Source organism: Protopterus annectens, chromosome 11.part0 (genome assembly GCF_019279795.1).
Source record: "Protopterus annectens isolate FY-2018-M chromosome 11.part0, PAN1.0, whole genome shotgun sequence".
Lineage (NCBI taxonomy): Eukaryota > Metazoa > Chordata > Ceratodontiformes > Protopteridae > Protopterus > Protopterus annectens.
Window position 1 is genome coordinate 287,429,987 of NC_056745.1, and position 16,250 is coordinate 287,446,236.

A 16,250-nucleotide genomic window follows, 5' to 3' on the forward strand; every position below is an offset into this window, starting at 1 on the left:
TTCTTACCAATACCTTTCTCCTGCTACCTTCCCCCACAACCCTTCTTACATATACATAAAAATGAGTACTTGTCCTAGAGAAAAAAAAAATGCTTCCGCACCTTCATGTCACTATTACTTTCCTCTTACTCCTCTATCTGTTTCTCTGCTTCATCTTGGAAATTTCTGAGAGTCCTAGACACTGATTTCATTGCCATTTATAATATAAAACCAGTAGTGAGTTTTGCTGTATAGCCATTATTTGGGCTACCAGCAGGCTCACTGCAGCACAAAATTGCATGTATGAATGTGCATTGTTGCAATAGTATTACAGGCACACTACTGAGCTCATGAGATCATATGACCACTATAGTGAAATCCTAGACAATACAGGACCTTTTTTGTTTTGCTAATAAATTCTCTACTTATTCTAACCCTGTCATGTGATATCACCACTGTTGCATAGTTAATTAATTTGGGGCCACATTGTGCTGCTTTGTTTGCTCTATTTGGCACTTACAAAGTTGTGTTAATGATTTTTGTGAATCCAGTCTGTGGTGTGTCCGAAGCTACAATAATCATTCTAATGAGTTACAACACATTGCATAAAAGGGGAAACGTAGCATGGTCAAGTGCAAATGGGAGTGCTGGAGCAGGGTAACAGGATGTGGAAAAGAACACAGGCATCATAATAGGGACTACAAGAGCGAATGGGAGTGCTGGAGCAGGGTAACAGGATGCGGAAAAGAACACAGGCATCATCATAGGAACTAGACCTTTCAACTGTCCCTGTTTTGGAGAAATGTCCTTATTTTCAGGCCTGATTTATCCCTAATCAGAAAGTATCTATTTTTGGAGGTATGTCCCTATTTTCTTACTTGATGTATCCTTTCACATAATTTTCTGAATCCCCATAATCATATGTGATTTTTAAAGCTGCCAGTACACAGAAAACCATACTACATGACAAACATATTAGCAGCAACAATAATTTAAAGAAAGAAGATACAGATCTTATATTTCCTGTTTTCTGAATCAAACATAAATGACCATGTGTGGTAGAATTTTGCAATGCAGTTCTACAGGTTATACTCTATTTCTTTGAAAAGGTGCTTATATCGTTTTTTTGTAATTCTGTTTTTAAATTTTAAACCTGTTTCTGAGTAGCTTCCCACATTCCTAGTGGAAGTGGGAAGAACTATATGCTATTTGGAATTCAAATTGTATGCTAATTAGATGTCCAGATTTTTAGATGGACGTATCTACTTTTCAAGGCCTTTGTTACTATTTTTAATTTCTGCAGGTTGAGCAATATGATAGTAACTAAAATTAGCTCTAAAAAACTGAAGTGTCCCAATCTGGCAAGGAGTCCTGGCCTATAAAAATGTGCTCTCTAATATCAGCATCCATGGCATTTATGTTCATCTCTGGAAAAGCAAAGACATCATATTTATACAATGAGAAAAAAACATCTTTTATAGCTGTTTTTCACTGCAAGGGAGTGCTGCAATCTGTTATACTAAATAAGAAAATCTTGTCTAGAATACTAGGATTCATTGAAACCTTAAATTTCTGACAGCAATTTAATCCTTAAAGTTTTTATCAGAATGACAACAGAGGCAGACATCATAAGAAAGGTCATTTTGACATAAATATGACAGTTCTTATTCTTTTGGAAAGTTGTCTTTCCTTAAAATGACAACATTGTTTACTGTACACTAACAAAGACAATAATATATTCTTTTACTGGATTCAGCCATAACTGTGTAAAGTTGGCATAAAATTTCTACCCTCATAAAGAAAGAACTAAAATCAGTTATATAAACCTAAATAATATTTAATAAAAACATCTGTTTCAGAGCCCATGCCTTCTCATAAAAATTCCAAGGTGATTAAAGAATGAAGTAGCTTTCAATATAAAAGATTCTTGCTTTATTTTTCATCTGTTTAATTAAATGTTGTCTGTTATAAAATTTTACAGCATGAGTATTTCACTAACATGTTAGTTAATCAAGGTAACCATCCAGCCTGACTTGAATATTGTACTTCTCTGACAACACTTCCATTATTTCAGGATTTATTTGTTTAGTTACTCATGTTTCTGTTTTTGCTTCCATTTATTTATTTATCTGTATATGGATGTATACTATTTGTAATTGATAGAATGGACTGGTCATATGACCCTTTTCAGTCTTGACCAGGGCTTCAGACATAAGCAGACTGGTTAGTTGTTTTGTTGAAATAAGAGTCACCAAACATTGCTTCAGCAAGGGGGACTCCACTTTTGAAAAGAAGTTGAAAACTGTTTTCTATTTTCCAGACTGTGCATGTGTGTGCATGTGCGTGTGCATGCATGCGTATATGTGTGTGTGTGTGCGTGTGTGTGTGTGTGTGTGTGTATGTGTGTGTGTGTGTGTGTGTGTGTGTGTGTGTGTGTGTGTGTGTGTGTGTGTGTGTGTGTGTGTGTGTGTGTGTGTGTGTGTGTGTGTGTGTGCGTGTGTGTGTGCTTACAAACTCAAGAATTCTAAAACCACCGAAATGGGAAAATTCTTAAGATGGACTTGGAACTGATTACATAAAGTAGAGAAGCAGGGGAATGGATGCCGTGCTTCTTTCAGTGAACACTGTTTTCTGGTGTTTTGTAAGAATGGCCTTCACTTGGGAGCACTGGTTTTGAAGGATTAGTGTCACTAAACTGAGAGTTTGTGAATCTTGGGTAGCTGACGAACAATGACTAAGAAAGATATTAAACAGTTAAAGAGCCAAAAATGGGTCCTGAAGTTCCCAGTTATTTGCAGTGGCTCTTTCAGTAAATGGTACCCTTATGTTTCAAAACTAACTCCCTGTTAACTTTGTTAAATTAGTTTTTAAATTATCTTCATAGACTACCACCTGTAGAGAAGAACTGGAATGTCAGTTTAATTAGAGATACATATTAAAATGCTGTTTGTATGTAAAACTACCTTCAGTGTTAATAACTAACAGCATAAACGTGAAATTGACATACTCATCTCTAAATATTCATCAAAGAGACCATAAGCATTCATTGGTTGAAGATTATAATCTTTCTCCCATTGTGGAAAAAAGGCCTTTTTTTCATTCCAGTGCTCTTGTCGCAGTCTTCTTCTGGTCCACCAGTTCTGAATTAATCTGCAGATCAAAATAACATTGACAATTTCATGTTTAGTCAAAAGTCTCTAGCTCCATTTGTTTAGAAAAAAGACACCCTTTGAATAACAGCTACTTATTATTTAATGCTCCAATGATAAAGTTCAAATACTTAATAGAAATTCTGATGAGATAACTGGTTAAGAATATTTAAAATTTTAGGGAAAGAAACGTCTAAAATTATTGCTAAATTTAAAGCACATCTTCTCAAGGATAATATCAAAAGCATTACAAAAAAAAAGAACATTATCAGATCTACTTTGTGAGCCAATGAACTTAGGCTGGCCTCTGAAGCCAAAGATAATTATAAATCCATCTTTAGCTATGTAAAAAAAAAAAAACTAATAAACAATTCCCAGCATCACTCAAAACTTATTTATATTGAAGCCTCCTATTCTAACCCAACTGATATCACCAATATACTTGTGAACGCATTTAGTGTCAATGTCATTCAAGATTTCTATTTACAAGCCCCAAAGAACCTTAATCTTTACTCTCCCAATTATCACTAAAAACCTTTTAGTAAAAGTACTAATAAAGACCACAAATGCTTCCTCTGTTGGGATCTGATACAATACCTGATTTCTTAATTAACTGTGTTAAACATGTACTTGCAGTCACAATCTTCAAGCTGTTTAATTTAAGGTTAGCCACTAGTTTTGCTCCTGATGAGTGATGCACAGCAATGTTAATGCCCCTACATCTGGGTGCCCTTACAACTGACCCAGGTAATTACAGACCTATTAGCCTTACAAGTCTCTTCTGCAAAGCCATGGAATATAGTATAACTAACCTCATGAACTGTGATATCAAGAATCTTGTTCAACTTGACCCCCCCCCCAAGTGTAGTTTTTTGAAGGGCAGATCCTGTCTATCTAATCTGGTAAATTTCCTTGTAAGGGTTACAGAGGCTGTAGATGTTGGCCATGCAGTGCATGCACTGTATCTTGACTTGGATAAGACCTTTGAAAACAGTCTGACGCTGGCATCGTGAAAAATGTAAATGCTTTAAAATTTGACCCATATGTGGTAAACTGCCTGACAGATAAATTCACACAGTGTGAGTTGCAGGTGTTTCATCACAAAGTGTGAAAGTGACCAGATGTGTCCCTTATGGCTTAGTGCTGGGATCTCTCCTTTATGGTACTCACTTCTCAAATCTACAAGCATAGAGTCAAGACCTTTGGGTAAGAAAGTCTGCAGATGATTGCAAAACGGATGTTGTTGTTGAGTCACCCTATGACAATAAAACCCACCAGAATTAATTCATCCTAATAAGTTTTTTGTTGTATTTAAAATGGCAAAATTAGCCAAAAACGACATGCAAACTCCATAAAGGCATTGACCGGAGGTCAGGATCAGACCTTCGACCTTGTGCATAGGATTTGTTGACTTTAACCCTTATGCCAACTGAAATATAGACAGGCCACTTTGGGCATTCAGCTGTGGTGTGCAGTATCCTAAAGACAGGAGAAAATGGATCACAGGCTGCTTGCAGTGTCATGGCTACCTACTCGATGGTAAAAAAAATTGTCTCTAGGTGATTCAGACATTATGACTAGTGTCACAATAACTGGGCATGGATATTTGCTGATGACAATTATGTTGAGGATTCGGCCTTCTCTGATTCATGCCAGGGAGGGGTGCATATGCCCCTTTTGGTCAGTGTGGGCCCACCACAAAGCCCACCAGCCTTGAGTCAATAAGCTACTGGCCAGATGGTGTCTAGTTTCCCAGGTTTGCTTACCTGGGATAGCAAAAGCTGGATGTAAAATCAATCAACCTACCAAACTAAGAACTGTTAATTCAGTGTAGTTTCACTGACAGGATGCAGATTGGAAGTATATGACATGATGGTAAGGAGAAGTCTGACCATCCTACGTATTGAGGAGATAACATATAGGGGCAGTACAGCAAAGTCACATGGTTTGGTATCCAGTGTTTATTACTCTGGTGGAGAACAGAATAGAAATGATGTGGGAAGAATTGTGGTGAAGGAGAGGCCTCAGAAGACAGTGAGGGATATCATCAGAATTAGTGACAGACTCATGGCACTCAGACTCCAGTCTAAAGATAAGGCACTGTTCATAATCTCAGTTTATGCAGTTGCAGGGCCTATAGATAAAGCAGGGCAACAGGAACTGGTAATAATAAATACTAGAAAGCTGGTGGAACCAATAAACCCAAAAAGTACAAATAAGAAAAATATATAGGCATATAGGCTGGAGGATAAAAACACACTGTTATTTATTACATAGATAGGTAAGCGCTTTCGAGGCAATCCTCTTCATCAGACCTTACTACAGAATACAGAGACATAGGATTTAAATAAAACCAACAACCAATAAAAACACATTTTAAAGATCAGTGTGGTAAACCTCTTTTTTTCAAAAGAGGTTTTAAAGAGATGGCACTATTAAGGTCAGGGGGTAAATAAGCCTTAAAGTCAATAATCCATCTCAGTTCAATATATTCAGTCTCATTATTAATATCACCTTCTCTCAAACTTTCATTAATTTTTTGCAAAAACAAAAATTTAAAACCATGTTGAACACCAAGATCAGACACATGCTTAGCCAGTGCATTTGTAGACTTATTATTTTGTATGTCATTGAGATGTTCCATCACTCTCTCCTTCAACATACGGTTCATTCTACCAATATAGAACACACTGCATAGGTTACACTTAGCCAAATAAACAATATTCTTAGTGGAGCAGTCCAAGATGACACAAAGAAATTCTATCAAGCTGGAAGGCAAAGACAGACAGATAAAGAAGATATCCAGACACCCTTCTTAAGGATGCCAACAACAACCTGATTACCAGTCCACACAACATCAAAGGCAGCTGGGAAGAGTACTTTCAGCAGCTTCTGAATGAAGAAATCTCAACAGACATTGTACTGCCTCAGTTGCAACCTACAATGAAAAAAGAGGAGGAGCCCACCACAGAAGATATAAGAACAGCACTAAGGAAAATGAAGTCAGGGAAAGCAGCAGGCTCAGATACGGTCACAGCAGATATGATCAAGACGTTGGGTGAGGTAAGAGAGAAGTGGTTCCTGAGGGTACTCATAGCAGTATGGAGAGATAAACGTATCCCAGATGACTGGAGATTAAACATATTAGTGCCAGTATACAAGAACAAAGGGGACATTCACAACCATGGGCAGTAAAGATGTATTGAACTCACTGGAGAATAAGCATACTAGTGCTTGTGGGTATTAAACTCTTGTCACAGTACATGAAAATGTTGTAGAGGGTGATTGATAAATGAACACACAGAGTAGAAGAAAGTAATATGGGAGATGAGCAGTTTAGATTTAGATCAGGATGCAGCACAACCAACCTGATATTTGCAGTGAGACAGATAGTTGAGAAAAAGCTAGAAATGAGGAAAGAATCCAACTGGGCATTCCTAGACTTGGAAAAAGCCTGTGACAGGGTCCCAAGAAGGTTGATTTTGGCAGTCCTGAGGTGGTCTGAAGTCCCAGAAACACTGGTAGAATTAGAGTAGGCTAAGTAAGGACACAATGACTCAAGTACAAACAGTATTCGGTCTCACAGAGAGATTCTCAAGGGGAGTGGACGTGCATCAGTGGTCAGCTCTGAGCCCCCTGCTGTATGACAGAAGAATGCCAAACATGCTGAAAAGTAAGGTGTAAAAAACAGCAGTGTGACGAGTACTACTGTATAGTATAGAAATCTGGGCAGAAAAGGCAGATCAGTTGAGGAAGCTAGTGGTGATGGAAATGAAGTGCTTGAGATGGGTTGTAGGATGCACACTGTGGAAGAAATGAAATGATGAGGACTTCAGAGCAGAAGCCAAAGTAGCTCCAATTGCAGAGAATGTCAACGAAAACAGATTACTGTGGTTCAAGCATATGTGCAGAAAGGTAAAAGACAATCTGGTGAAGGACATGATTTGGGATAAACAGGAAGTAGGCAAGAGGAAATAAGGGCATCCAACAAAGAGATGGGTGGATTGTGTGGGTGAGGACTTTTGACAGTCATGCTTGACTGCTGAAGAAAGTAGGAGGGGGCATTGAATTGGAAGAGATGGCAAGCGATAACACAACACCCGGCCCCATGTAGAAAATGGGAAAAGGGGGCTTAATGATGATGTACTAAACAAATGGGCTGAAACTAAATGCTAAAAAGTGTAGTATCATCACATTTGGTAGACAACTCCTCCTCCTCCTATCATACTGTTTAGACAGCACACCTCTACAAAATTAAAAAAGTAGTCAGGGATGAAAGTACTTGGGTTAATAGCTCCCTCTCTTTTGACCATTATATAAAAATGGTTGTCAGGAAATCTTTTTTTCTTAAACTCAGCTAATTGCCAAGAATTATCATCAAGGCCTAAATATATAATCACTCCCTTAAACTCAGAATTAATCAAGCCAATTAATAAGTACAATGCCCCTTCCCTTAAACTTGGAATTAATTGAGGCAATTAATAAGTACAATGCCCCCTCCTTTGAACTCAGAATTAATCAAACCAATTAATAAGTACAATGTCCCCTCCCTTAAACTCAGAATTAATCAAGCCAATTAATAAGTACAATGCCCCCTCCCTTAAACTCAGAAATTAATCAAGCCAATTAATAAGTACAATGCCCCTTCCCTTAAACTTGGAATTAATTGAGGCAATTAATAAGTACAATGCCCCCTCCTTTAAACTCAGAATTAATCAAGCCAATTAATAAATACAATGTCCCCTCCCTTAAACTCAGAATTAATCAAGCCAATTAATAAGTACAATGCCCCCTCCCTTAAACTGAGACACACACACACACACACACACACACACACACACACACACACACACACACACACACACACACACACACATATATGTGCGAGCACTGACTCAAACACACACACACACACACATGCGAGCACTGACTCACACGCACACATGGAAACAATGTCACTCAGTCACCACCCCTTTTAAATACCCTTTAAATCTTTGTATAACAGTGTGTTTAAATAACATTGAATACATTTAAAAACATAGTATTGGTACAAGAAAGACTGAACCAATTAGAAACATGTAAAGTAGATAAATGTTACATATTTAATAGACAAGCATGTGTACAACTTGCTAATTTTATAAAATGTTGACTTTAAAATTTTAATATGTAATGACAATATAGACCATCAATAGACCCTGAATGTCTTGCTGAACAATACTACTAACGACTACATACGAACCATTTGAATATATTTGAATATGTGACACAGGACGAATTACTATAAAAGGGGTGGTGACTGAGTGACGTTGTTTCCGTTTCTTTTGTGGAGTTTCTGAAGAAGTTGGTGTATTAAAACCGACGAAAATCTTGTGAGAAGCTTAAACTCAATAAATCTTTTATTTCCTTTATTTGGCATTTGGAGATTTATTTCGTAGTTCCCAAGGTGCGGAGGAGTGTCGTGCATCTAATTCTTTTCACAGTGTGTCTGCATTACCTTTGTGTGTCAGCGTGGTTTGTTCATGATGGACACTCCTCCTTTGCCCTTGTCTGGAACTCCTTCAGAGGAAGAAGCTATAAGCCTCACTCAACTTTTGGATTTATTAACACAAAAAGAGAATACTTTATTGGACCAGTTAGATGGCTTCATTGGATCACAACGGAGCCCTAAAGTGAATTCTTCGGATATTCTCTATGGTGACAATGTTTCTATGGATCACCCGGATGGTGTGCATTTGGTTAGCCGCATTGTTCACGCTAAACCAACTGTGGCTCCCATTATAACTACAGGTGGGGATATTCAACCTTCAGGCACTAGTGCCCTACCTAGGGTGGATATTCAAGATGAGCGAATGCCGATAACCAGTTTAATTCGAGGTGCTTCGTCTCATTCAAACTCTGCTACTGTTTCCACCGCAAATAATTTCCAGGAGCTGTTTAATCTAAATACATGGCTCAGCCGTCCTTTTACCCTTCAGGAGAATCAAGGGAACATTACTGAGGTGCAAGGTATGTCTGAACTAATTGATTTACTATCTAAATTAAGTTTATTTGACCAAAGTTTGATGAAATTGAGAAAAATCAAACTGGAGGTGGCATACTTTAATGAATGTAAATTGGCTAAATTGGTACCTAAGGGCCTTAGGTCTTGGCAATACCCCACTGGGGTTGGTGGAAGGTTCGGCATTCCACACAGATTTAATAAATTTGTTTGATAAACATGGTTTTGAACTGTTGGATTTGATAAATTGTCATTACCAACAGGCTGCTGATGTTCTAACCAAAGAAATTACAAAACTGGATGTGGAAATTAAAAATGATCTGAACTTCCACCGGTATCATTTTGATTATGAGCGGTCATTTAGCAGCATTGACCAACTCATAAGCAAAATCACAGTTAACAAAATAAAGAAGCTCAAAAGGGATATAAAGGCGTATGGGGAAGGCACAAGTTTTTCTAACACTGAAGTGGGAGTGGGACCTAGTGGCTCTACACATGTGGATGTCGATACAACAGATTCTAGTGAGCCAGTTCAACGTAGTGACCATCTGGCTTTGCAACATCGACCTACCCCCCCCCCTGTTCAGGTGGCGGAGAATTCAAATTTTCAGAACTCAGCCTCTTATCATTCCTTCTACCAGAGTCGGAAGACCAGGAACAGATCCAGAAACAGGAGGAACAAGATGAGATCCAGGACATAGAAGATTGGTCTGCTACAAAGACATGTGTTGTCATCACAAATTCTGATTTGGATTTCAACATTTATAACTTTTCTGACTTTATCTTTACTAGGAATCTTGTGGAGTTGTTAGCCAAAGGCCTCAATTTTGTACCAACCAGACGGGCAAACTTGGCTAAAACTATCCTGGAATTAAAGTTGTTCGTCAGAAAGTTAAACTTGCAATTGTTGTTGGGGAACTGTACTAGGGAACCAGGCAATTTTTCTGTCCCTAGTACTTATAACCCAACTTTATGTCCCATTTTGGAAATGTTCGAGCAGATTTGTGAATTGGACATCCGCCATTTATTAAGTTACCCTTTCCCATCACAGTCATCTAGATTTAATATCAGCAAGGAAGAAAGGGCCTTATTAGACCTTTTATGTAATGCACTGGTCAGAGTAATGCAGCCTGACAAGGGTGGAGGCCTGGTGGTGATGAACGAAGGGGGCTATACAAGGAGAATGGAAGACATTTTGGGCTCTGAGACTTACAAGGAAATTTCTAGGAATGAGTTGAATATAGGCCTTTCCAGAATCTCTTCTTACTATAATGACATGTTTTATCAATAATACAATAAACTTAAATTTATTCAACTATATATCCACATCAGCGCCCAAAGTTCCCACAATTTTTGGTTCACCCAAAATCCACAAGAATCCTGAAGACCCCCCTATGTTTCCTCTGGTTAGTGCCAGAGGTAACATCACCTATGCTAGTGCGAAGGTAGTGGATTCAATTTTGAAAAAATATGTAGAGAGTGAACCCCAGATATCAAAGGATTCCTGGTCTTTTCTGGCCAGGGTCAATCAAATCCCTTACTGTGTAGATAGTTACTTTTTGACCATAGATGTGAGGGATTTGTATTCTTCCATCCCCCATCCAGTGGAATTAGACTGGGTTCCCACCATAATGCATTCTAAAGGAGCACCTAACGAGGAGATCCAACATGTCAGTGAATTGCTAGATATTATTCTATCTAGCAATTATGTAACTTTCAATAACAAGTACTACCTACAGAAAATAGGGGTACCTATGAGAGCTCCTTGTGGTGCCAGTGTGGCCAATTTGGTCATGGCTGTCTGGGAAAGGGAACATGTATTTACAAACCCTATATTCCAGGACAAGGTGTTATTGTATATGCAATTTTTTGATGATATTTTCATCATCCTAAAAGGGGATGGTGAATCAGTTGACCAGCTTTTAAACTACTTTAATTCCTCTACTGAGTTTTTAAAGTTTACCTCTAGTGTGGAAAGAGACAGGATTTCATATCTAGATGTAGACCTATCAAAAGATAAAATTTCTAAGTGTTACAGAGCTAGAATTCACCGAAAGGAAACTTTTTCCTACAGCTATCTGCAATTCAGCAGTTGTCACCCTTTTGCTCAGAAAAAAATCCATCATAATGGGTCAATTGGTGAGTCCTACAAGAATGGTGACTAGACAGTGACTTTCTCGAAAAATGCAAATTCATGGAAAGTCTTTTCCTTAAAAGAGGATACCCAGAAGATCTTATTTTGGATTTAATTTGCTAAGTCCATAATAAGCGGGTGTCAGGCTTCTATGTGCCTATCCTAAATTCTTCCAATGCACGTGAGGGTAATTATACATCCAACTCAGTAGCCAAGAAATTTTATCCTTGTAGTTTCATCTTAACTTATAATGTGGATGTCAAGGGCATCATCTCTATCATATAAAAAAACTTGAGTTTTATTATGCAGGAGGGGTCATTCAGGGAGAGTAAAGTGGAATACCCCAAGATAATTTTTAGAAGAGGTCAAAACCTTAAAAGTATTCTGGAGTCTAAAGCTAAGTTCTCTGAGGCAAGAGTAGGCATGTTTAAATGTAATATGTGCCGTTATTGCAAGCACATTTCTGTGGGATCAACCTTTGTCATAAGGGAGTCTAGATATAGCATACAAGGCAGGTTTAATTGTTCTAGTTCGGGAGTTGTCTATTTGGCCAAGTGTTCCCACTGCCCAGTTTTCTATGTCGGTAAAACCGACAGAAAACTACAAGAGCGTATTTATGAGCATTTATACGCTATTAGGAAGGGTAAGGTAGAGAATGCCTTAGCAAAGCATGTAAAGGAAAATCCCCTACATTCATTTTCTTTCGCAGCCATCGACCAGGTTCGATCGGATGGCAGAGAAGGAGCCGATTCACTCATTCTCGAGGGGAGAGAACTGATTTGGCAACTGAGATTGGATGCCTGTCATCATCCAGGCATTAATGGCAGATTATCCATAACATGTGTATTGAAACTTAAGAGTCTAAATAGATAAGTATTTTAGCCTGCCAGTTGATTCCTAACATGCCATACAGTTTATATATGTATAACATTAAAAATAGGATAGTTTTATTTTATTTTATTTTATTTTATAGTAATTCGTCCTGTGTCACATATTCAAATATATTCAAATGGTTCGTGTGTAGTCGTTAGTAGTATTGTTCAGCAAGACATTCAGGGTCTATTGATGGTCTATATTGTCATTACATATTAAAATTTTAAAGTCAACATTTTATAAAATTAGCAAGTTGTACACATGCTTGTCTTTTAAATATGTAACATTTATCTACTTTACATGTTTCTAATTGGTTCAGAGTCTTTCTTGTACCAATATTATGTTTTTAAATGTTTTTAAATGTATTCGATGTTATTTAAACACACTTTTTATACAAAGATGTAAAGGGTATTTAAAAGGGGTGGTGACTGAGTGACGTTGTTTCCGTTTCTTTTGTGGAGTTTCTGAAGAAGTTGGTGTATTAAAACCGACGAAAAGCTTGTGAGAAGCTTAAACTCAATAAATCTTTTATTTCCTTTATTTGGCGTATGGAGATTCATTTCGTAGTTCCCGAGGTGTGGATGAGTGTCGTGCATCTAATTCTTTTCACAGTATGTCTGCATTACCTTAGTGTGTCAGTGTGCTGTAAAGATGTTTTGTTGCATTATTCAATTCTTAAACCAATATACAAGAGAATATATGTTTATTTAAAAGTTACTATAAGCGTACTTTTGCTCAACTGCTTTTTAATTTTTTTTTTCTGTTGAAATAAATAAGTATGCTTAATGACGTAAATAAAATAAAATAAAATATTTAACTTACGGATAACCAAGCTCCATGAAATTATTCCAAGTCTGCTTAAGCACCATTATAATGCCCATCTGCATACAAAGATCAATAAGGCATCCACTTGGGTGGCACTGTAGGATGAATAAATATAATAATTAAAATGCAAACACCACAAAATAGTCAACTTATCATCAATATGCATGCCACTGCTGCCTCAGAAAGCAAGAAGTTCATGCATTAATTACAATAAAACTCTTTTCAATAGTAAATTTATCATTAGTCTGTCCCCTTGCCTGACATTCTGTATAAATTATGTTGTCTTCCATAGTAAAACATTCTCTTTAGTTAAGCTTTTCACTTTACTCTGATGTGTTCTATAGTGAATTATAAATTATCCTGATGAACTCACCACTGTGAAAAGTTCTGCTAATGCAAATCAAGTTAATTAGTCTGGAATCCACAACAGCTGAATCACAAATATGTGATATGGGACATGTTTGACGTGACAGCTAAAAAGTCGCTAATTACTAAGTCGAGCTGTGATCCTTAGCCTCAGCTGAACCTCAGCACTGTCTTTAGAAGGTGCTCTCAGAACTGAAGCTTTTCAAGGGAGGACACACGCTATAGTAGAAGAGCAGCAGTACTACAGAATTATATAAACCAGGGAAGTCATTATTTAAGAAAAATGATAGAAGAAGCAACTTTTTTACAGTGTTGTCCTATTATTAGGTTCATAGGTTCATAGGTTCATACTAGGCTATCTGCCCGAGGGCATTTACAAGCCTAGCCCATCATTTTGTGGCTTACGCCACCCCTTTAGTATGGGGAACTATACCCATTATTTTGCTGTGCCTCTGTCGAGCAGTGACACTGAGGTTATCCCTGGGGTATATCTGTGATCTCCCATCCATTGGTCAAGATTTCTCTTGAACAAGGCCAGCGAGGTGCTCTGCCTCACATGTACCGGGATTTTGTTCCACAGCATAGGGAGTCTTTGGGTGATGAATCTATCCCTCCAGCACGTCCTATTAATAGCCGTGTCAAGGTTTAAGTCTCCGCCCTTGTGGCTCTGATGGATCTAGATTTTTGAGGTGAAGCATATTCATCAAATCTGGGTTTGACATGGCCTTGTATGTTAGGCAAAGGTCACCTCTGAGCAAGCGGTAAGCAACTGAATAGAGCTGGAGTTCTTTCAGTCGGGCAGCATAGGACAGATTTTGAGACCCTTTATCCTTTTGGTGAGGAACTTTTGTGGCCTCTCCAGCTGCTGCAAGTGTCGGGTCAGATACATTCGAATGGGGCATTGTACTCAATCATTGGTCTGATGAGTGATGAGTAAAGGGGACTATGACCTCCCTTGATCTAGATGAGAATCCCTTCATGATAAGGTGGGCAATGTAGAAGGTCTTCCTAACTACTTTAGCTACATGGGTGTCGAATGACAGACTACTATCAACCTGGGTCCCCAGGTCCCTGATAACTTCTTCTGTGCTCAGTGGATTGCCACCTATTTGGTAGCTAGGGGTAACCTTGTTTTTCCCGAAGGGTATGACTATGCATTTTTTGGCATTTAACTTTAGGCCGTGGCTCTGGCACCAGTTATCCGTTTCTGTGAGACCCTTCTGAAGGATATCTGTATCAGATGTGTTTTCTACTATGGCGCCCAGTTTGCAGTCATCTGCAAACTTTGTCAGCCATAACCCTCCTGTGTTTGCTTGTACTTCAGAAAAGTAGATGCCAAACAAGAGTGGGCCCAGGACTGAGCCCTGTGGGACACCACTTGTGACAGGCTTTGAGTCTGACATGGGGCCAGCAACTCTGACCCTGTGGGTTCTGTCACTCAGCCAGTTTGCAACCCATCTTGTGATGTATGGGTTGACATTTAAGCTGATGAGTTTTTCAATGATACCCGAGTGGGGTATTGTATCGAAGGCCTTAGCCAGATCGAGGTAGGCTGTATGGACTGCCTTTATTCTACATTAAATTCTTTCTGATATAACTGTATCTGATGCTCACCTGTTTTGACACTTAAAGACTAACTAAACACCCCAAAGGGCCATTTAGCCTGCACATATTTATGAAATAATAGCTCAGATGAAGTATAAAGAAAGTATTAAAGAAACTTTACTTACATTAGGAGTTTTTTGCCTTTAATACAACCAATTACAACCATTTAAACATCTGAACATCATGAGGAATACAGGCGGCAGTAATCTTGGAATGTGCAGGAAAACTAAAGTAACTGCTGGATAACGTAGTATTTATATGTATCAGTGCATATTGTTACGTCAACTGCACATTTAGCTGGGACCTGCTCAGCTGATACTAACCAACTCAATTCTGACCCATTAAAACCAAAATAAAACATATGAAAACAAAGACTTTTCAGGGGCATACAATTTACATCACTCCCACATGGGGGTGTACCCCTACAAAGTCCATATCTTTTAATATTCTAACTCTGAGATCAAACAATAGTGGAAATAAATGAAAACCTTCTTATCACACTGCTCTGTGACCCTGCTTGAGAATGGGAAACCTTTATGGCAACACAAGAAAACTGAAAGCAGAACAAAGGAACATGTTTTCGTGGGGATGGCAAGTCCCCCTGTAGCCACACAGCACTGCATCTCTAAATATATTAACTCTGAGAAAACAAAACACTGATAAAAATGAGGGACTTCCTTATCTCCAGTGAAATGCAATGTTAGTCTCTTATTATCAAGTGTTTCAGCAATGGTCTGACGTAATGCGACATATGGAACATCTGATCACTTTTTAAATGAAAAAGTAAATTGATCACATGCATACCTATATATCTATCTACCTATCTATATGCATATATGTATATATATATATATATATATATATATATATATATTTTATATATATATATATATATATATATATATATATATATATATATATATTTCATATATATATATATATATATATATATATATATTTACACGTGTCCCCTTCAGATTGTCGAAACCCTAGATCACCAAAGACCACATCATCAAGACAAAAAAAACGAAAACCCATTTCAGGGAAAGACTGGAGCAATGAAGATCTTCACAGGGTAATTAACTTGTTGGCTGACAAGGTGAACTTTGCCCTTTTCCAAACTGCAGTGTGATCTCAGAGTTGGTATATTTAGTTGGGGTGTGTGGTCTTCGATGATCTGGGGTTTTGATGATATGACGTAGACCCATATATAATATATATATATATATATATATATATATATATATATATATATACACATATATATTTATATATATATATATATATATGTATATATATATATATATATATATATATATAT

The 16,250-nt window shown here is 37.7% G+C and overlaps 1 protein-coding gene across 7 annotated transcripts in view; it reads right to left on the reverse strand.

Moving 5' to 3' along the window:
* The window catches only part of ANO4 (anoctamin 4), a 1,520,875-nt gene that overhangs the window by 253,967 nt on the left and 1,250,658 nt on the right, over nt 1-16,250 (reverse strand). For all 7 annotated transcript variants that reach the window (XM_044087781.1, XM_044087780.1, XM_044087779.1 and 4 more), the window contains 2 exons: nt 12,956-13,053; nt 2,987-3,129 (listed from right to left, as the gene is read on the reverse strand). In XM_044087781.1, coding sequence (XP_043943716.1) covers nt 2,987-3,129; nt 12,956-13,053 — 241 coding nt within the window. The remainder of the gene's footprint in view (nt 1-2,986; nt 3,130-12,955; nt 13,054-16,250) is intronic.